The sequence below is a fragment of the Catharus ustulatus genome, chromosome 3 (genome assembly GCF_009819885.2).
Source record: "Catharus ustulatus isolate bCatUst1 chromosome 3, bCatUst1.pri.v2, whole genome shotgun sequence".
Lineage (NCBI taxonomy): Eukaryota > Metazoa > Chordata > Aves > Passeriformes > Turdidae > Catharus > Catharus ustulatus.
This window is the reverse complement of record NC_046223.1, coordinates 51,067,809-51,089,643: the sequence shown is the minus strand read 5'-3', so window position 1 is coordinate 51,089,643 and position 21,835 is coordinate 51,067,809. Positions and strand designations below refer to the sequence as shown.

The window sequence follows — 21,835 nt, the reverse complement described above, 5'->3', positions numbered from 1 at the left end:
TGAAAGAGGGAAGTCAGGGAAAATAACCCTTGCTGCCAACTGCATTCTTTTGGGATTCACTTTGAAGGTGATTGAAAAGGAAAGAGCTGAAAAAAGCCAGAAGTTAGAGCAACTGAAACGAGGTGGACACATTCTTTTGGATCAAATGGGAAAGGGTAAGCAACTTGGAGGGTTTTCTCTTTTGTGATTTCATCAGTTCAGTTGCTGGGAAATAATACTGAAATACATTATCGCCTTCATTCTCACCCCATTTTCTTTCCTTCATTGGTCATTGTTACTCTTTCTAGTTAGTTATGTGGTTTTTTTAATTAAATTTTTTAGAAAAGCAATATTATTATTCAGTAATGTGCATGTGTTAATTTCCAGTCTTTTAAGGGGTATTTTATGAAATTATTTCTATTTCAGTAACAATGCTTTAATGGAAGTAGTTTGATTTTAAGTAAAAGTTTTGAAATAACTGTTTTAGACAAGTGAAAATGTTGAAGCCAAATTTAAGTTTGATACATGTGTGTATATTTTTTTTATTGTTTTATCTATTTTTGTAAAAACTGTCAGTGTGTTTTTAATGATACAGCTACAATCTATGGCTCAAAGGCAAGAGAGAAATCTGTATGATTGGGAAAATGATTGATTGTCAATTAAAACCCTTATTCATGGGATCTTATAATTGACATCCATGAAAGCTGAATCTTTAAGCCGTGCCAAAATCTTGTTTCATACTGAAAAAAAACTCCATCAATGGAATAACAGCTCTATAAAAGAGATGTTCATGTAATCTAGAGGCAAACTTTTAGACGTGCTGTACACTTGACTTCTGGTGAAGTTATCACTGGTAGCATTCAGACACAGAGGACGGTATCACTGTCCTGCATAATGACAAGCATCCTTTTTGGAAAATGCTGAATTCCATTGGATTCTCAGCAATCACATTTTTCTGCTTTGCTCTTATGTCCCAATTTACTAAACATGTCCAGCCTCCCCTCCTTGCCTACTGTAACTGAAACTTTTTTTATAGTGGGTGCCATTGCCCTGAAGTTGATGTCTGAAAGCCACTGATTTGATCTGGAGTTTGGCTTATAAAAATTTTTAGGTGTTCCTTGTTTTCAAACCTAAACAGAAATCAATCCTCCCTTCCTGTTTCTTCTTGCTAGCCCTTTTAGCTGTGATAGGTCATGGTATGAACCAGCATCTGTTAACCATAACGAGAAATGCGTAGTTGAAAAGCTGTTTTGTGTCAGCAAAGAGTAAGGTCAAGAATTTTCTTTCTCACTGATTGTCATCTTAAAGGTTGGGATCTATAGAAAAAAGCCATTCTACAACCCCTGGTTTTGTCAGGGTCTGATAGTATGTTCTGCCCAGCTCAGGCTCACAGCCATTTTCCAGACCTAGGCCCAGCTACACCTGCGTGGAATAATGCACTTGTGCCTACATCCATTTCTGTCCTGGGACAGGTAGAGGCTGTGCCAAGTCTTTGTGTGCTCCTCCCCCATGGCTGCTGTGGTGTTGGTGTGCCAAGCTTTGGCCAGCATGTGAGCACAGTAGCATCTGTGAAGCAGAGTCATCAAGTGCTCTTGTAGAAGCTGGCTGGCTGGCTGCTCTGACCAGAGGTTTGGGCTCTACTTGTGCTTGAGTGATTCAGCAAAAAAATCCCTTCCCTCTGTCTTTACTCAAAATTAGAGTATCTCACTCTACATTTTACTAGAAATACAAAGCTGAAATGGTGCTAGTAATAAGTATAGATTTCTAGATATTAGACTTGGAATCAAAGCATTTTGTATATTAATGCAAAAGTGCACTGCTATTTGAAGAGAAGAAAGGTCAAATGCTTGTTAATGAATATGTGTTGTAGTTAATATAACAATAATTTGTATAATCTTTGTAGAAGGACTTTCTACAGTGGATATAAAATCTGTGATGGAGAAAATCTTTTCGGGGTGGAAAGATGTGGTGCAAAATCTAGAAGAAGTGACCAGAAAGATAAAGTACCAGGAAGATATAAATGCTTATTTAAAGGAAATGAATGAGCTTGAGAAAACTTTAAGTGAGAAGGATGACTGGCTTAAAAATGACTCTTCAGCATCCCAGTCCTCAGCAGTCCTGAAAGACTTATGTCAGGTAAGTCTGGCCAAACATGTTAAATTTGACTGGAAGTTGTCAGAAGCAGAGGATGCCCCAAAAGAGCTTGGCCTAGTCAGTAAGCAAACTCACTTTAAGGCATGCAGGGCACCTGATTTGACTGCAATACCTTGGAATCTCTGTCACATAAGTACTTTAGTGTTGTCTCCTTAGTAATGTGGCTGAGCTGTGCTGCAGTAGTGTACTAAAATCTTTGTGTTTGAAGGGCAAGTGTGAATTTTGGTTTGGTTTTTATCTTTTACAGCAGGAGTTAACTCACCTTGGAAGTCTGAGTCCACAGGTAGAACACCTGAAAGCCACCTGCAAGACACTCACCTCTCGGCCCATGCCTCCAAATTTCATTCAGGAGAGCTTGAGTGGTTTTCTTGATCACTTCAAATTGACTCGTCAGAAACTAGAGGAACGTCACCAGCAACTGAAAAAAGGTAAATCAATAAACATAAATGCTATGTTAGCATAAAGCTTTACTTGTGTTTCGATTTTTTTTTTTTTTGAGCTGACTGAAAACTCATTGAATTCTGTTAGTTTTTGTAATGTTTATGCTAGGCTTTGTGTCTAACTGACAAAATTATTTTATTCACCTGGAAGAATATGGCCTCCTCTGTGCACAATTCAAAAATCTATCATTCCATGGTGTTTAAAACGATTATACAAGGATGCAATGTTCCTGAACCCTCATTTAACTACCTAGCAAGACGTATTTAAGGTGGCTAATACAGCTCAAAAATCTGTCTCTCTCTGGCACTTACAGGTGTAAATATTCTGTAATGAAATTCTAGAAATGAAAAGTAGAAGATTAGGAGAACCTTGTAAAATGAAAGTGTGCATGTGAAATTTATTCTTTTTCATAGGTTTGAGCACAGTAGTCATATATAATTCCTTTTGGAAATTTCATCTTTGAAATGTTTTGGAATTTGGCTTGCTTTTCAGGCAGTTTCTACTTGGGTTGTTGTTGCATTAAAAATTTCATTATGAGCATTTAAACCAGCATGCGGGTTTCTAAAGCACTTTAAATACAGTGCATGAAATACGTAGTTCTGGTAATACTTTACAACTGAATAGCAACAGCACAGACCTGTAAGAGATATTTTTTTTCCTTAGTTTTTGTTTCAGAGGAACGTGAGGAAGTGTTTTACTAACAGCCCCAAATGGAAGAGCATTAACACACTATTCTGTGTGTAATAAAAATAAGCTCAATTACTAAATTGTTAGGCCATCTATACAATGTGTTGTACCAGACCAGGATACTTCAATTATATCCATGCAGAAAACTGTATGAATAAAGTATTTATCAACCATGTTCAAATACAAGGGTATGTTTCCATTCTTGCTGTGACAAGTTATTTTATAGCTGTTTTGAGTTCATGCATTTGTGAATAATGTTTTGGTATTTTGTATTTTGGTAACTATATATTATAAAAATACTTTTTTTTGGTCACTCATCACTTGAGGTGTTATTGGTATACTTGAACCAGTTATTTCTTGGTAGAAGCACCATATATATTCTAATACATTAAATTGTGTTTGTGTGTCTTTTGAATGAGACAACTTGCTGAGAAATTATATTGCTGGAGAACAGAGGGAAATGTCAGTTCAGGGTTTTAGCTGTTTATTTATAGCATAGTTTGAATTGCTGCAAGGTAAAAACTTCCAGAGCTATGTAACTGGTGGAAACAACTGGTGGTGTGACTTAGGCATTTTTGAGCTTGGCAGGCTTTGACTGACAAAAGGCCAGCTCCTCTTACAGCTCTTCTTGGAGCCTCTGGAAGTTTCCCCATGGAGTACTACTCACTCCCATCTCCATGGGCATTTTTTCAGATGGGAATTGACTCGATATTTTTGTCATTGGGAAACTATTGAACCTATTTTCTTCTCCTCCAGAATTTTCTGTAGTTTAGTGGCAGTGCACCTATATGCTTTTTATTAATTTTCCCCTTCTTTTAATTGACCTGGCTTTTTGAGAAAAGGAAGCTGGATAACTCTGATTTTCTCAAAAATATTGACTCATTTTTATAAGTTGTTGGACAGTTCTGACACTAAGCTGTTGAAAAGCTACCTGGTGATTCAGAACAAGGCTTAGATTAATTTTCATTTGTGGCAGTAACAAAATTGCTTAGGAATCCAGGGCCAGAGAATGTGCATACCACAGTAAAGGACTTACAGGCAAAATCCTGTTTGCTGCAGTTATTCCAGTTGGCTGTTTTCATTCTGAAATGCCAGTGAGGTGCTGCCTTCTGCCTGGGATTCCACACAGGGCTGGATCAAATTCCGAGATGTGGTTGAAGATGGCAAGCAGATATTCCATCCAAATTTTAATTTCCTTTTTACTCTTTCTAGATACTGTCTCTGTTCTGGGAACAGGCTGAAAGCTGCTATTTTTGTGTATTTATGTGGGTAAATATATTAAAAAACATAAAAAAGCAACCAAAACATAAGCCCACACTAATGTGTTTTATATATTTATATGCATACACACATATTTATAAATGCTATCTTATATAGTTCCTATATATAGTGTGTATATTTAGTATGTATATGGTTATTATATTTGCTATGCTATGTTTTCTATTTATGGTAGATATCTGTGTGCATGCTTTTGCAGATAAATAGTACATATGTCTAAAGCTTAGAAATGCAAAATGCTAAATTTGCGTGGTTTGTATATTTTAAATACTATGGTTTATTCTTGTATAATAATATAATTTAAACACTATGGGTTCTACCACCCCACCCACCCAAACAGATTTAGGTGCTGAAGTGTATAAAAAGAATTTCTGACAATGGAATTCGGTTTTTAAAAATTTTGGTAGCTTTTAGCTGCATATTAATTATTATATTCTATATGTTTGTATATTACATATTTCATATTGTTAGAGGGAAAACAAATGCTATCTGCTGAAGAGTTCTTTAGCTCTTGCAAAGTTGATTATGTTCACAACTGCCATGATTTGCATTCAAGTGCATTTCTTTGTACTTTGTTCCCTTACTCTTTTACACGGTACCAGAAGCAGAAAGCCAGCCGAGCCAAGAATACGTGGAGTGCCTGCAACAGCTGAAGGACGCGCTGAGCGAGCTGGAGGGCAAGCAGCACACCATTGCCAGTGGCCTGAGTGAACCCAGCAAGGTGGAGAACGCCCTGCAGCAGGCAAAGGTAACTCTCACCTCTGCACTGAAGTGAGGAAGTTGCTCCACTGCTGTGACCCTCTGTTCCCCTGCCTTGTTTTCAGTGGGGTAGCTAAAGGGGTGACCGGGACACGGCTGTGGAACTCACTTCTGGAGGTGGCTTGCTGGGTTTTTAGGTGAGGGATGGGTATCTCTGAGCCTGCAAGACTTCACAGCTTCACTTGCTGCCTGTGCCAGGAGATGAGGCTGAGATCTGGGACTGCTCACCAGGGGAAAAGGACCTCAGACAGCCTTGGTGGCTTCCCCAGGCACTCTCTGGAGTGCATACACCTCCTGTGCTCAGGAGTTGCCGAACGAATGTTAGGTGCCCAAGAGCATCCCGCTTCTAGAGGCTGGGTTGGATCAGGCTGGTGACCTGATCCAAGGTCTGCTCCTCTGTTGCTGAGTGCAGTTATAAGGAAAACCAGGAGCTGGGACCTGCCTTTCTCTCCTCTGGGAGCTGTCCCTGCCTGAGCAGCACCAGAGTGTTGTGTCTGTGCCTGGCCTGATCAGGCTCTCTGTCCTTGGGAAGCCATGGCTCTCCCTGGGGCAGGGTGGGCTCTCCAGCCCTGCCTCTGCCCTCCTGAAGGGACTGCAGTGTGCAGGCTTTCAACCCTCCCCTCCAAGATGGGGTAAAGCCCACCCAGGTGTGAGGGCTCTGCCTGCTTAAACTGTCCGAGGGTCAGCTGGGCAACAATCCCATCCTGCTTGGGTGTATGGAGAGACTAACTCTACTTCTCTGACCTCCAGACTGCCTATCAAAGGGAAACTGTGCTTGTGAGTCATAAAGGTAATCGATACAAAAATTCTGTCCAGTGGAAACAATATTTTGTTTCCTGTTGTGAGCTTATAAAGCAGACAAAAATTTATAAATGACAGCTGCTTTGCAAATAACCAGATACTGAGACAAGGATGGACCTCTCTCCAGGAAGAGAATTCTGCATCTCCAGTACTTCCCCCCCGCTCCTTTTTGTTTGTTTGAAAAAACCTCAATAAATACTTCCCTCCCTACTCCACCACCCGCCACATTCAGAGACATGTAATTTTCCCTGTGTGGTGGCCTAATAAGGCTGCAGGTGACTCTGGAAGAGCTCTTGAGATCTGGTTGCTGGGTGCAGAGGTTATTATAGCCTTCTCTATTTAGCAGAGTGATGATTTTTAGAAGTCCAGTAAACAGATGTTAATGCTTTGGGGGTGTTTTTGAACCAGGACATGAAAACAAACTTTGATTCTTTGGATTTCTCTTTAGTGTTGCTTCTGTATTGTTTAAAATTGGCAGAGATTTTCTGGTTCCGTATGCTACGTGAATTGCAATGGCATTTAGCCTTTGGAGGCTTGTCTTTTCCTGTCTGCCCAGTTTTCTTCAGAGACTAATTACCCAGAAAGGACATACTATGCTAGTGTAGGCGCTTTAACATTGCAGTGTGACAGAAGATGAGACCAAACTGTATATGAGGAGCTGCTTGTGTTCCTTGGGCTTGTTTAGTTTCCTCTGCACTGTAGCAGGCACTAGGAAGTGCTTCATCTGTGGTCTCCTGCACAGAAAACTCTGGTTTTCTGAAACATACATTCCTCTTCCCAGTCTCATTGCTACCTCTCTAAGCATCTTAGAGGAAATGGCACACTTTACAGGAAAAGAAACATGATAAATGTAAAGTAGATTTGAAAAAAATGAACATTTTAAAAAAGATTCTTCCTCAGTAATAATACAGCAAAATATGTATGCACAAGTCTTGCTTGTACATATTAAATATACATACAGATGTATGTAGAAGATTAAATCCATTAAATTAATAATAACTTCACGTGTTTGTTGTGAATTTCCCTTAAGCAAATTTGAAGCCCAATACTCAAAGTTATGAGTTCAATGAAATGGCAGATTTTTTCGTGTTTCGGCTTATTCCTTCAGCTGTTATTTTTTGTATTAGTAAATTATCTCTTTCAAATCAAGTGACTCTTTATATCAGCAATGTCATAGCGAGTATATTCAGAATATATCCTCCCTGTATCCCATCTGGGAAAGCAGTTTTCAAAACTTGAATATCCAGAGCTGTTTTTGTAACCAAGACAGTATATTTCACTTTACAAAACTTGGAAGAACATACTCAGCCCGTTTGTGTGTGTTTTTAAAAAACAAACAAACTTCTGGGGGAAATGTAAATACTGAGGTCCTGGTCTGTCTGTATTGTGGTTTCCTCTGTGAGTGCAGGGTGGCACAGCTTTGTTGACTTGAGTGCCGGTACTGCACGGCACACAAGAGGCGTAGGTGTTTGTGCCTGTGGAGCTACAAGGCCAAGCTTTGCTACCCCTTCTGTAGTCTCTGCTGCTGCACCAGTACAGCAGCTGAAGGTTTTTCTGCTTAAAAAAACCAAACCTGTTTGGACATCTTTGCTGCAATAACTACTGTAACTGGAGTGTCACTCTTCACTGAGTCTACTCTCTGCACAATGAAACTTTTGATGGACTTGCACTTTTGTATAGGTGTGTATGTATTGTGTGGCTAATACTGGAAGGAGTCTTTTTTTGATTTGTTAACAGAGAGTTTGTGAGACACTGGAAGCCCAGATGCCCAGGGTAGATAAACTTGCTGAAGAGACAAAGGCTTTGGAGAAGCATGCATCTTCAGACGTAAAAAACATCTACGTGCAAGAGTTCAAGGACGTACAGGGACGCTGGGACAAGTTAAAGCTCAAGATTTCCAAAGATGTTAAACTATTGGAGGAAATTATGCCCAAGCTGAGAATATTTGAGGTAAAATGAGAGATTTTTTTTTTTTTGAGTTGCATAACTCAGTTGCTTAGAGAACTTCTTCGTGTTCCTGTGGGAGTCCAGATGAAAGTGATTGAGAAGTGGAATGTTGATAATCCACTAGTCTGGCAGAGGCTGAAAGCATATATAGTATATTTATAGCAGTATAGAAGTGGAATTCTAATGTGCCCAGCATATTATTTTGTCTTCTAACAGAGATACTTTTCGCTTAAAATTAGTGTCCCTCTTTCCATAAGCAAAGGTTATGTTAAGGTCAAGGATATGTCAGCTGTGCTGTTGACCCCAGTAGGGGTTGATGATCTTCAGTGTGATTGGTGTCAGATGCCCACTAGTCTTAAAGCGTAATTTCATGTCTGCTACAGAAATCATGCTCCTTGAAGTGGGGTTTTGGTGAACAGTAATGGAAAATTAGCACAAGGAAGTTAGAAAAGGGAGTAAAGAAAATGCTTGGGTATAGTGACTTTTCTAGTTCCAACCATGGTGCCTGAAGTGACAGGAAGGACAGTTAAAAATGAGTTACTGAGCCCTCTTACCTATTTTATAAATATATACACATGCCTATGAAATCCTGTGAGACAGAAAATCCCACTGTTCTGAGAACATAATTAGGTCCTGAGCAAGATGTTAGAAACTTTCCTGGTACCTTAAAAGGAAGTACAGAAACCAAAAAGGAAATTATAGCAGAAGAAAGAATGGAAGCAATTATTAAATAGTTGCTTTATAAGTATTAAATTATTATTATAATTAACTGAAAATGTAAGAAATACCTAATGATGTTGAAATATAGGGCTTACATTGTATTTTCTTATGAACTGTATTTTTAAGTACACAATTCTTGTGTTTTCGAAATGTTTTGTAAAACTCTCAATGGATGGACAGTTGTGTTATAATCTCTGATTTTTCCTTTGGTACTTATCTCTACAGAGATTTTTGTAGTCTAATACTGTATAAATGAGAATGACAGTCTGGAGCAAGTTGAATACAAATGCTGTGGACAGCACACCAGGATGTAACTTGTACTGCAGGAAAGATTGGTATAGCAACCTTGGTGTGTGGTCCTGGTGCCAACATCAAACTAGAGACACAAGATTAGTTTGGAGAATGGCTGGGCAGGATCTTCTTGGCTAACAGAGGAATTGAAGTACCTGGCAATTGAAGGGAAAAAAAATTATGTGGGGGAAGAAAAAATTAAAAGTCAATATCAGTGCTTGGAGGACATGTGGTTTGTTTATGTTCAACCATATACAAGTATTAGTTTGTTTTTAATGTTACTTTTTTCCTAAATCACCTTTAAAAATTTACATTTCCCAAAACAGCATTTCTTACATTTAGGTTTTTGAAAAGAAACAATGTAAATATTTTTATTTTAACAGTGAGCAGGCAGGTGAACAATGACTAAGATGCCCTTGTTAGTCTGATGAGCATGTCAGTGGCAGATCTGCCTGTGAGTCCTGCTGCTTAGGTGACTCTTCTGTTATTTGTGATGTGACAGAGGCTCCCCCAAGCTGACAATGCATGCATTAATGACAAACTGGGAGTAATGTTTTACTGGGAGTAATAATGTGATGGGAAGAGTAGACAAGGCTCTTTTTATCAGTTTTGTATCTTTTTTTTCTAGAAGAAATTTTCTTTATCTTGTATTGTTATCATACCTCTAGTAATGTATGGCTTGCTGTGTCTTTGATTGTGTATCACTTTCAGATAATTTAAATCTACTGCATGGCTGTACATCATGTGGTTTTTCTGTGAGTGTACAAGTAAAGATTCTGCACATTAGATCTTTGCTCCTGCTTGGAATAAATGTCAAAAACTGATCCTGAAGAAGTGAAGCTTCAGAAGGAAGACTTTATAGCAGCATTCCAGCACCTAAAGTAGACCTTGAAGAGAGCCAAAGGAGAACTTTTTACTTGGGCTTGTAGGGACAGGACAAGGGATAACGGACTCTAAAGTGAGAGAAGTTTAGAAGTTTAGGTTTTGAATGAATATTAGGAAGAAATTCTTTACTGTGAGGGCAGTGAGATGCTGGAACATGTTGCCCAGAGAAACTGTGGATGCTTCATCCATGGAAGTGTTCAAGGCCCGTGTCTGGTGGGGAGGAATTGGATGATCTTAAGGTTCATTCCAATTCAAACCATTCTATGATGAGCATGTTCACGTCTAAAAATTATGACCTCTTGTACATTAACAGCCTACACTGGTTATTTGACCACTGATAATTATTTACCTCTGCACTGCAGGAACATTTACTTAACTAAACTTTTGTAGGCTTGACTTCTGATTCAGCTGGTTATTTAAATGTGTGTCTAATTTTGAGTAATCTCACTTAATTCCCTTCAGCTACTTATATAAATAGCTTATTGTAAGAAAACTAAATTAGTTGTGTGCTAAAGTGCCTTGTCAAAAAGCAACCTTGAAAAATACATGTGTTTTTACATTAAGCCATGGTTCACTGTTAAACATCCTAGTGTCTGTTTTTTGGAAATGATTTTCAGGCTAATCATCTGCAGGAAGTTCCCCCAAAATGGAAAAGGAATGAAGAAAATGTCATGACTTTGACCTCTACTGGTAGCATTGATGTAAAAATAAACACAAACTTAGTCTAACGGGTTTTCATTAATGCAGATATCTTTTCCAAAACAGTGTATAGCATATCGGTCTTGAAAAAACTGTTAGTGTAAGGTTTTTAAGAAAATGAAGTGTGTACTTTCCTCTTCTGTGACAAGCACAGTAGAAACTGAAGTTGATGAGCTGTTCTGTGATGATGATTGTGTCAGGATAAATAGATGCCATCTATTAGAAACTCCAACCAAGTAGTCCAAAAGTGTTGAGTGTTTTTTAATAAAAAATGTCAACCACATAAGTTGGTTGAACCAGGGGAAGGAAAATCTGTCTTTGTGCTCTGTGTAGGTTTTGTTTGTAAGGATGTTTCGGAACATCCACAACTGCAAGGGAAGTAGATGGCAGTGCTTCTATCTCCTTCCCTCCCTCCTTCCCTTCCTACCTCATTGCAGGGTATAAGACAACTGCCAATTGTTAGATCACATAATTCTGAATTTGGATGTGTGTTTGCTTTTTTCCCCAAGAGTTGCTCTAGTGAGTGCTGTGGCTGCTATTGACCTCAAACAGGTTCTTTTTTTAGTTTTAGTGGTTAGTCTGATCCTCTGTGGTTTTTTTTTCCATTTATGTGTATCTTGCTTATGCAAATGGCTTTCCCAGCATGGTTTCCACCTGAAAAGTATGTTTGCCATTATCCATTCTTCTTTTCCACATATATATTTTTATAGGGCCTTTTCTTTTCCTTTGGAATGCAGTTTTCAAACAAGTGTTTGAAACAGTCATGCATTTTTTTTACATAGTTTTTAGGCATTTTTCCAGCCTTCAGCTGGGTCCGTCATGTGAAGAGTAACCACATAATTCTTGAAGCCATGCTCTCTTCTGTACCTGATCCTCTGCTTTGGTGTGATAGAAAGCCTGGAACAGTGCATTGTCACTTAAACCATGCTCTGGTGGATGGAAGAATATCACTATTGTGAATTTATTATTCATATAAATTTGAGAACAGAGAAATTTGGGATACCCCCTCTTCCCCACAAAACACCCAGCAAAACAAACCCAGAAATTAAACAAAAGGTGTTCTGATTCAAAACCAAGACTGTGCCAGCAGCTTGTAGAATACCGTTTGCTAGCTGCTAGATGTTGAAATGCATCAGCCATACATTCTTCATCAACAACAATGTATGAACTGTTCCTTACTGTATTTGATCTAGACTGACTCGAAAGTTGTTCAGAAGTGGATGGATGGTGTGAAAGACTTCTTAATGGCAGAAAAGGCTGTTCAAGGGGATGCTGAAGGACTTCAAAGGCAACTTGATCAGTGCACAGTGAGTTTTCCTCTTATAAGGAGTCTTTTGAAATAACAAGTAGCATCACTTCTTTATTATTTTGCTTATAATGTTAAGTACTGTCCATAGTACACTAAGCCCACCAGAAAAATTGATTTATCTTTCTTCAGGGCACATTTGAGTTGGTTTATTTTTTTTGCCACTATAATATTTTGTGCTTTTCAGAGATCTTCACTGTAATTGCAAATACCTATTTACAAGTTGACATTATTTCCTCTATATAAGGTTTATATATTTTTTCCAATTTTTTGTGATTATGGAATTCAATCTGTGTGAAAAGTGCCTTCTGCATTAAATTTTCAAGGGTAGTAAAAGTAAGAAGCAAATAACTCTGATACAATGCTAAAGTTTAGAATTATATCTTACAAGGAAGATTTCTAGCTAGTCAGTGGCACATAATGATGGCAGTTGAATAGAATTTCATCTTATAGTAAGTAATTACAGTGTACCTTCAAATGTTTGTTTCCAGAAGAAGACTATAAATTGAGGTACACCAGAAATAGCAGAATGTTTAGTGCATGTAATCTTCACACTTGTGTTGTTTTGATGTTTGCAATTGGCATATGAAGATGTTTATGCTGTGTATGGCAAGCTGTACTTTGTTCTTTAGTTGCATAGTTCTGATGTTTTGAATCACTGAAGGATTATTTTAAGCAGTCTGGTATTGATCTGCTCAAAAAAGTTTTTCTGAAATAATTAAAAGTTGCAAAATTATTGATGCTGCTGTAAATTAATATAATGTCTTGCTGAAGAACAACATTAATTTTCTCTGATGTGTGTTCAGATGTTTATCAATGAAATGGAGACAATTGAACCATCACTGAAAGAGATGAAAGAACTAGAGGCTGCTTTAAGAACTCAGCCTATTGCAAGCATAAATACTTGGACAAAGTCTAAGCTAGTAGACTGCCAGACTCAGTGGGAGAAGCTTAGCAAACAGGTGAGTTCTCCACGTTTCCTAGAGTTTGATTGTTACTGCAACTGTCTGGATGTGTGGCATTGCGAGGATTGTGAGGAGGTGAGGCAGTGAAACAGTGGGATGAGAATGTTTTACTTGTTTCACTGGCAAAGTGGCTGAAGTCCAACTTGAATACACACATTTCTTGGTACCTGACTGGAAGGAGCATAAAGTCTTTAGTTGTTTGCAATTAAAAATTAATTTGTTCACTTTGCTTTACACTGCTCTTTCTGGAGAGTGTGGGAGGAAATTCTTTTTTTTTGTTGTTGTTTTTGAAGTATGGAATATTATACTGTCCCTGTATAATTTTTATCTGTTTTCAAGCAACTTTGAAAAATAAAAGGCTATAAATAGACTACCACTCCAATGTATTTGGTTGTTTCTTTTGGGTGGAAGTTTTCTGCTTTTGTTGCAATTGCTGATTGGAGAGCCTTGCTGTTGATATAGAATCCAGAGTGTCTGGGTTGTGGAACAAAGTGAGGCCTGAAGCGTGTGTTTCATTGCTCAGTATAATGATATATCTAACTATATGATACTTGTAATCAGAAGAGGGTTTTATTCTGTCTGACTTTTTCTAGGGATCATTACCAGTTCATGTTCAATGAATGGGAAAAAGAAAGGTCATTTCTCCTTCCCTCACTCTTAGGTTTTGTTGATCTGCTAAAAAGAGTTTATAAGTTTGTGTGCATATGTAAAAGTGTTTCATTAATTAAAAAGGCCTGAAAATGTTTTGGTAGTAAAATGTTTTAACAAAGACTTGTGGTTTTTCATATGTACAAGGACATTTAAGTAACAAAACTGCTATTTCTTTTCTCTACCTTGGATTCTAGATCATTAGTCAGAAAAATCGCCTGTCTGAAAGTCAGGAAAAAGCTGTAAATCTGAAGAAGGATTTGGCAGAGATGCAAGAATGGATGACCCAAGCTGAAGAAGAATATTTGGAGAAAGATTTTGAGTACAAGTCCCCTGAAGAGCTAGAGAATGCTGTAGAGGAAATGAAGGTCAGCAATTCCAGCTCATTGCAGAGGCCCGATTAAAGTGAAACAAAACTTTACAGCTTTGGGGGTTGACTTTTATGGAATTATATTTGTGGGAAGGAGCTCAGGTCATGACAAGATTAGTGGTATTTTTCATCTTTGTGGAATTTTTGATTTTTAAAACATAAACTATAAAAGCAGATGTTCTTTTTGGCCATGAGGGGTAGGGAGTTCATAATAAATAACAACTTGCTCAGCTGTTGAGTCAGACTTTTTATGTATAGCACATTAAACATTAGGAATATGGAAAAATTTTGCAGGAGACAAAACTTGATAAGGGTATAGTGTCATCTTTTATTTCTATCTAAATTAGTGGTTGTGAAAACATTCTGCTGCTTCTATCTCTTGGATCTTAGTTTCTCATCCCCTAAATATTGTAACTCCACATTTAGAAAATCACTTTAAAACAGATGTGTTGTAAGGTTGTCATGTGTTCATCACCTTTTGCAAGCATGATTTTTTTAACAGCGTGAGTTAGGAGAGATCCACAAGGATCAGTGAGTGATGCTTTCCCTGCTTCTCTAGTTTTGGATCTGGTGGCAAAATAAATGGATAGGAAGGATTTTTGTCTCATTATAATATTGTCAGTTAATTTTCTTGGATAGATGTACAGAGTAAAAAATTCTCTGCTTTTTAATCTAAGAATTCATTCATATCTTCATAAATGTTTTGACTTGTGTATACAATTTTAAATGAGTATCCACTATACTGTTACTTGATGGCCCATTAAAAAAATAAATCTCCCTTACAAGTGCTTTGACAAAGCCATTTGAAGTTTTGAATTGTCCTTTTTGAAGGGGTTTTCTGAAGCAGTCCTTAACAAGCGTTTTAATATATTCATGTCCTTTGAAGCCATTTGAGAGCACAGTGTGACAGCTGGCTGAACACAAGCCAAGGAAAGAACCTTTTTTTCATTGGCAAATCTGTGATACTTTTTGCACATTTACCTTTGTCAATTCTAGATTATATTATGTATATTATGACAGTTATGTCACTGAGCCTGTAAGCTTATTCTAACACTTACAATTCCCTTTCATTTGCAGCAACAATATTATCCTACTTTTATGGAATACTTTTAGGACTGAAAGAGCACTCTGGATTTTGCTCATTTTTGCATATGGTTTTAAGTTTGCCAGTTCTACTCTCATTTGAACAGAGTGGAACTCCTGCTGACATTTGGAGGAATAGGTTTAAGATAAGGCTGGGTGATTTTTGAAAATCCTGCCATAAAATATATTTCCGAAGTCTTCTGTTCTTTGCCCTTCTATTAACTGACTTTTTTTTACGTTGCCTTACATTCAGAAAACATCTTGAAATATATGTACAAAAATTATGCTTAATTCTACTATATAGTGCAATGCCTTATTTATCAGAGGTATTTCAACTTCATAAAACTGTTCTTGAAACCTGAAAAGAAAGATATGGAGCAGCCTCTATTTCTAGAGCCTTTTATTTTTCACAGCAGGGAGACTCAGACTGGTCTGTCTGATCTCTCTTCCATCTGTCCTCCTTCCTCAGTTCTGACTAAGGCAAATTTTGACAAGTGATAATACAGTTTCTCCAGACCTGTTGGGAGTTGTCCTGTACTTATCTTGCATATGCGTTGCCAGGCTCCTCTGAGTGTAGTTAGATTGAAGGAATTCTTCTAGCTGTCCTTTTTGTGTGCTCCTTGAGCACACCCAACAGCTGTGAGGGAGGTTCCAGCTTTATAGTTGCATGTGTACTGGGTAATTACATCATATTTCCTGCATAACTTTAGACAGTTACTGAGCACTGAAACTAATAATTTCTGTAAATTCACCCTACCTTTTTCTTCCTGGTATACTTGTTTTTAGCAAACACCTATTTTTTTTCCTTCTGGTTTATTATTTTTTCTTACCTGGCATGATAGCATAGAAATAGCACTGAGCTTCTTTTTTTTCTTTTTTTTTGCTTTGAGTCATGAGGTTTTTATTAATGAACAAACCATAAATGGTAAATATATCTGTATGCTTAATAAAACAGGATCTTTCAACACTTGCTAACATGAGTTGTATACAAGTTAGTGTTGTATTTTTGTGTATTCAGGCCCAAGAAATACATTAGCAGCAAGACCTCCAGTGTGAAACTGCTGATGTTTGAGTGATGAGTAGCTGAGTGTAAGGCAGTTGAAGGTTGATAGTGTAATATGTTTTTTTGACAGAGAGCGAAGGAGGATGTGTTGCAGAAGGAGGTGAGAGTGAAGATTCTCAAAGACAACATCAAGATGTTGGCTGCCAAAGTGCCATCCAGTGGTCAGGACCTGGCAACTGAGTTGAATGTTGTGCTGGAGAACTACCAGCTACTGTGCAATCGAATCCGGGGCAAGTGCCACACTTTGGAGGTAAGAATGATAGCTCACTGCTTAGAAATATCTGTTCAATTCCTTTATTGACTGGATGAGGATATCAAGTGTACCCTTAGTAAATTTGTGGATGACACCAAGTTGGGTGGAAGTATTGATCTGCTGGAAACTAGGAAGGCTCCACAGAGGAATCTGGACAGGCTGATTTGGTAAGCTGAAGCTAAAGGTATGAGGTTCAACAAGACCAAGTGCCAGATGCTGCACTTGGGTCACAACAACTCCATGTAGTGCTGCAGCCGGGGGAAAGAGTGGCTGGGAGATGTCCAGTGAAAAAAGGACCTTAGGGTGCTGATACACACCCAAGGAATGTGAACCAGCCCTGGTGGCTCTATATGTCATCTAGGCATGTGTTAGAAATAGTGTGGCCAGCAGGATTAGGGCAGTGATTGTCCCTCTGTATGTACTTGGTGCTGGTGGGGCCACATCTTGAGTGCATTGTCCAGTTCTGGGGGTGCTGAGCAGGGCAGCAAAGCCAGTTGGAAGGTCTGGAGTACAAGTGCTGTGAGGAGCTCCTGAGGAAGCTGGGAGTGTTTAATGTGGAGAAAAGGAGGCTGAGGAGTGACCTTGTTACTCTCTACAGCTGCTTGAAGGGAGAATGTAGCCAGGTGGGGTTTGGCCTTTTCTCTGAGCCCAATGACAGGATGTGAGGAAATGGCTTCAAGCTGTTCCAGAGGAGGTTTAGCGTGGGAATTGGGAAGAATTTTTTCACGGAAAGAATGATTAAACATTGGAACAGGGAGCTTGTGGAGTCACTGTCCCTGGAGGTGTTTAAGACAAAAGTGGATGTGGCATTTAGTGCTATGGTCTTGTTGACAAGGTGGTGTTTGGTCACAGGTTGGACTGGATGATCTCTCAGATCTTTTCCAACTTAAGTGATTCTGAAAAATGAAGGCAGGTGGCACAAGAGGGGAATGGAGAAGGACACTAAAAATGTCTGAATACTGCAGCTCCAGCATAAATGCGTTTTAGTCCTTTCCAAGATTACTTTCCCTGAGATGATGGCTTCAGAATCCATGAGATGCCATCTAACTTTGTTTTTATAATTGTATTCAATGCTTCTGCAAATAAACAAACTTGTCTCATAGTCCTGTTACTGATCTGTGTCTTCCAAAATGGCAAAAACGAACTTGCCAGAAATTAAAGGTTGAAATTCAATAATAATTAGAACACAAGATTACAGTCTGGGGTAAGGGTGTGTGTGTCCTGTCTTACAAAGAGGAGTGGATGCATTTTGTTACGTTCTTACATAGTTATATGAATATTTATATTAGTGATAATTTTGACATTAATTTAGATACTACTATACTCCTTTCTCTGTATCTCCCTGATAGAGCTGTGTGTTTTTCCATCTAGAACATACTGTACCGTGACACGTTTTTAAATATTTACTACTTGTTTCTGTTAGGTGATTTCTCAGACACATATCTTTAAGTTGTCCAGAGGGTATATGAGCTATGCCTGGCATTCTAGACTAATTTTTTTCTTTTCTTTTGCTTCTAGGAAGTATGGTCCTGTTGGATTGAACTGCTTCAGTATCTTGATTTAGAAACAACTTGGCTAAACAATCTGGAGGAAAGAGTGCAAATGACAGGAAATCTGCCTGATAAATTGGATGCTGTCAATGATGCTCTTGAGGTATAATGATTCTATCAGATGAGTAATTTTTCAGATAGCTCTGTTTAAAAAAAATAAAATTCTGCACTTCAGTAGCATACAGAAATGCGCTGAATATTCTGATTCTTCACATTAAATGAACATATTACTCTGAATTGGAAATGGGTATTTGTAAGATCCTCCACCAAAAGTGGACTTTTAATGTATAGCACTGTGATAGCACTGTACTTGGTACTGTGAAATTGTATGCTTTCTCCTGGCCTGTATAATTGGTGAATTCCTTCCAGGGCTATAGTAGTATGAAATTATGTGAGTAGGCAAAAAGTGCTGTGAAGTTTGATTATCTAAGGTGAAATCACCTCTGTGCCATAATGCCATGTGCCATTATGAATTAAACCATAACTAATTTATGCTTTTAGAGCACTCTCAAGGCAGTTGAAGTGTTCAACTTGTGTATACAATCAGATTTCCAGCTCTGAAAATACAGTAATATTCGGTGTCTTGACCTTTAAAACTTTTTCTAATTAGTCCCTGGAATCAGTCTTGCGTCACCCAGCTGATAATCGAACCCAGATTCGGGAACTCGGCCAGACCTTGATTGATGGAGGGATTCTCGATGACATCATCAGTGAAAAATTGGAAGCTTTCAATGCTCGATATGAGGAATTGAGTCACTTGGTAAGAACTTCGGGTGAAGGTTGAAGTAGACTGGATTTTTCAGCTGAAGTCTGAAATGATTCTTGTTACTTAGACTCAAAGATGACGGACTGCAATACAGGAAAAGAATAAATAGCGTCAGTGTTGTCAGCTGTTTTCAATTTGTAAAAGTGTCCAAAGAGCAAGATACTTTTCTATTTTTCATTACATGAGTCTCAGGTTTTGTTTTGCAAGTTGCACTGCAGGGATGCCCTGGTATTTTTCAGATAATTTTGACAAAAACGCAATTCCAAAATCAAGGAACAGCTCAATATTAACAACTTAATATGGTCTTACTACTGCTATAAATACTGGTCATTTTCTCATTAACTGTAAAAATTGGGAGTGTGACATTTTCAGTCTCAGAAATAGCTAGGAAGAAGTCATGCTGAAACAAAGAACAGAAAGAAAACATTCTCATTACAGTAATTTCATGATTATAAGCCGCACCATTTTCACTAAAATTTTGGTCCGAACCCAAAGTGCGGCTAATAGTCAGATGTGGCTTATATACGGGTAAAGAACAAGAAGTTGCTGTTTTAGTTTGGAGGACAGGTGTCTGCTGAGAAAGGCAGGAGCTTCTCTTTGAAATGGAGAATGTAAACCCCCTCCCTCCAAATTATTATAATTTTGAAATCAAGGGGCTTTCAGGCAAAGATATGGGAATTAGGAATAACAGTTCTTTTCCAGGGAAATTAAAATAGAAATACAGTACTACAAAGAAACAAACTCCAAACCCTGACAAAGTCAGAGTACAACCTGACACCCCATCAGGCAGGGTGTTGGTAGCAGTCCCATTAAATGGTGGCTGCATCCTCCTGCAGTGACAGATGTGGCTCAGTTGGAGCAGTGCTCCTGTACAAGGTGCAGTTTCCCTCTGAGGTCCAGTGGTGATGTGGAGAAATCCGGTTTTCCTCTGGAGTCCAGTGAAGAAAGGGGCTACCTTAGTGTCCCAAAACCTCTGTTTTTATTTTGGTAAGAAATGTTGGACTCTTTCCCCTGGCTGGAGCAACTTGCAATGGGATGCAGTAATTTTATCAGTCCCACAGTGGGACTCAATGGGCCATTAGCAGAAAATGACTCACTGGAGGAAGGATGGGTTGTGAAAAGATAAAGAACAATGCCCTGCCTGGTTTCAATGGATGGCCCATTAGCAGAATATCTCCCATGGAGATAAGGATCACTGCCCCCACCCTCAACAGATGGTGATAGAACAGATATCTTTTATCGCACTCTGTGTTGTAATGTGCGGCTTATAATCAGATGTGCCTTATGTATGGACAAAGAATGAAAAGTTGCAAACACCCGAAAGTGCAGCTTATAATCGTGAAATTACTGTACTCATCTATTAGGTTGTCCTCTTCCTTTTCTCCTACTTCAGTCTAGTCTTTTATAGATTTAATAAGTAGAGGAAGACTAGCTGTATTTCAGGTAACACGGGTTTCTAATTTGTGTTCTGTATCTTGGTAATACAGACTCCTGCCAAATTGTAGGATGGGAGTTGTTTTCTGTCACTAATGAAAAAAATGTAATCATAGAGGGAATTTCAGTTCATCCTCATTACAAGGAGCAACATGAATGCAGTGCCCTCAGCTGGGGGCTTTGTGCTAGCATTTAACTTAGCACTGACTACTGTTTTTCCTGTTAAAACTTTAGTGCCATATAAAAACCTGTTTGCCTTGGCAGCTGCAGTATTGACACCCTGGGCTTTTGGCAACTTTCCCCATCTGTGTGTGTGCACATGAACTGGTCTGAGATAGTGGGGAATTTGTGTTCCTGCGTAGGTTCCTGACACTTCAAATGCTGTTAAAGGAAGAGGCAAAAGGGATAAAACTAAACTTCCATTTTGACAGTACAAATGAGTTTATTGTTTTGAAAGGAAATGTGATTTTTAACATATCAAATAACATCGATCTGTGGCGTATTGTCAAGTTCCTATTGAATATTCCATTTAATAGCTACTTCTTGAAACTGGTGTGATTTTTAACATACTTTCTTCCTCAGGTAGTAGGAGAGGTGTGTTTTTGCTATCTCATATGTATGTAGCAGCAGAATTTTCCTTCTGTTCCTCTGTTTGTCAGTTACTGGTTCAGAAGCCACAGCAAACTTCAAAAATTGCTGTTTGCTAGGATGTTTTTAGCCAGTCCTCCAGGTGTAGGATTTTTTTGGTCTCTCCTACTTTGTTTTGAGGAAGTCTACTATAATTTGTATTGAATTACTGCTTCATCTTGTCTTACCTTTCTGTCCTGTTCAGGCGGTGAGCCGACAGATCACCTTGGAACAGCAACTTCAGACCATGAGAGAAACCGACCACATGCTGCAGGTCTTGCAGGAAAGTTTAGGAGATCTGGATAGACAGCTGACATCTTACCTGACTGATAGGATAGATGCCTTTCAAATGCCCCAGGAGGCACAGGTATTTCTGTTTAGCTCTTTGTTACAAAACTTTTGGAAATATTTGATGCTAGTGCTCAGTCTAGACTTATTTCCTGTGCTGATGCACTAGGTGTTATTTGTTGCCATCTGGAGTGCTTTCTTTTTTTAAGAAGCTTGTATTGAGTAACTGCAGCTTTCAATTTAGCAAGCTGTCACCAAAGCCAAAATATTTAAAATAAGCCTGGTGGTGTTTAAGTTTTGCAGTGTAGATTTGCTTCTGATAGGTGCTGAGAAAGCTTCCCTTTCTCTCTTTGCAAGCAATTTTGTAATGTATATTTTCGTGCTTTTGTGATATGGCAGAAAATTCAAGCTGAGATTGCAGCTCATGAATCCACCTTAGAGGAGCTGAAGAAAAGTGCTCGCTCCTTCCCTCCTGCTTCTCCCGAATGCAGATCTCCCCGTGGTGGAACTCAGCTGGATGCTTTGCAGGTAAAGACGTGAGTCACCCTTATGCACTGCTGTGTCCGCCTGTAAATTGTTTGACGCAGTCAGCTGAGCCTCAGAAGAAAATAGTATGTGCTTTTATGTGCTTTCATAAGGAAATAAACAGCCCTAGATGAATTGAGCAAGGAAGCTTAAATTTCACAAGTGTAGTGGAATAAATGCTAAAAGTCAGCAAGTCTCTGTATGTGAGTAGAATGGGTATTTTCAAAGCATGTGATACAAATTCTCTCGCACCTCAGACAGAGATTAGGAATAGGTGATGGCAACATTTTTTTTGCCAAACCAAAATTCCATATAC

The 21,835-nt window shown here is 38.5% G+C and overlaps 1 protein-coding gene across 3 annotated transcripts in view; it reads left to right on the top strand.

Moving 5' to 3' along the window:
- UTRN (utrophin) overlaps positions 1-21,835 on the top strand; it is a 350,247-nt gene that overhangs the window by 101,163 nt on the left and 227,249 nt on the right. For all 3 annotated transcript variants that reach the window (XM_033054305.2, XM_033054306.2, XM_033054304.2), the window contains 13 exons: positions 68-155; positions 1,883-2,115; positions 2,381-2,561; positions 5,142-5,287; positions 7,837-8,049; positions 11,835-11,948; positions 12,754-12,909; positions 13,758-13,928; positions 16,147-16,326; positions 17,848-17,982; positions 18,490-18,639; positions 20,912-21,073; positions 21,394-21,522. In XM_033054305.2, the coding sequence (XP_032910196.1) occupies positions 68-155; positions 1,883-2,115; positions 2,381-2,561; positions 5,142-5,287; positions 7,837-8,049; positions 11,835-11,948; positions 12,754-12,909; positions 13,758-13,928; positions 16,147-16,326; positions 17,848-17,982; positions 18,490-18,639; positions 20,912-21,073; positions 21,394-21,522 (2,058 nt within the window). The remainder of the gene's footprint in view (positions 1-67; positions 156-1,882; positions 2,116-2,380; positions 2,562-5,141; positions 5,288-7,836; positions 8,050-11,834; positions 11,949-12,753; positions 12,910-13,757; positions 13,929-16,146; positions 16,327-17,847; positions 17,983-18,489; positions 18,640-20,911; positions 21,074-21,393; positions 21,523-21,835) is intronic.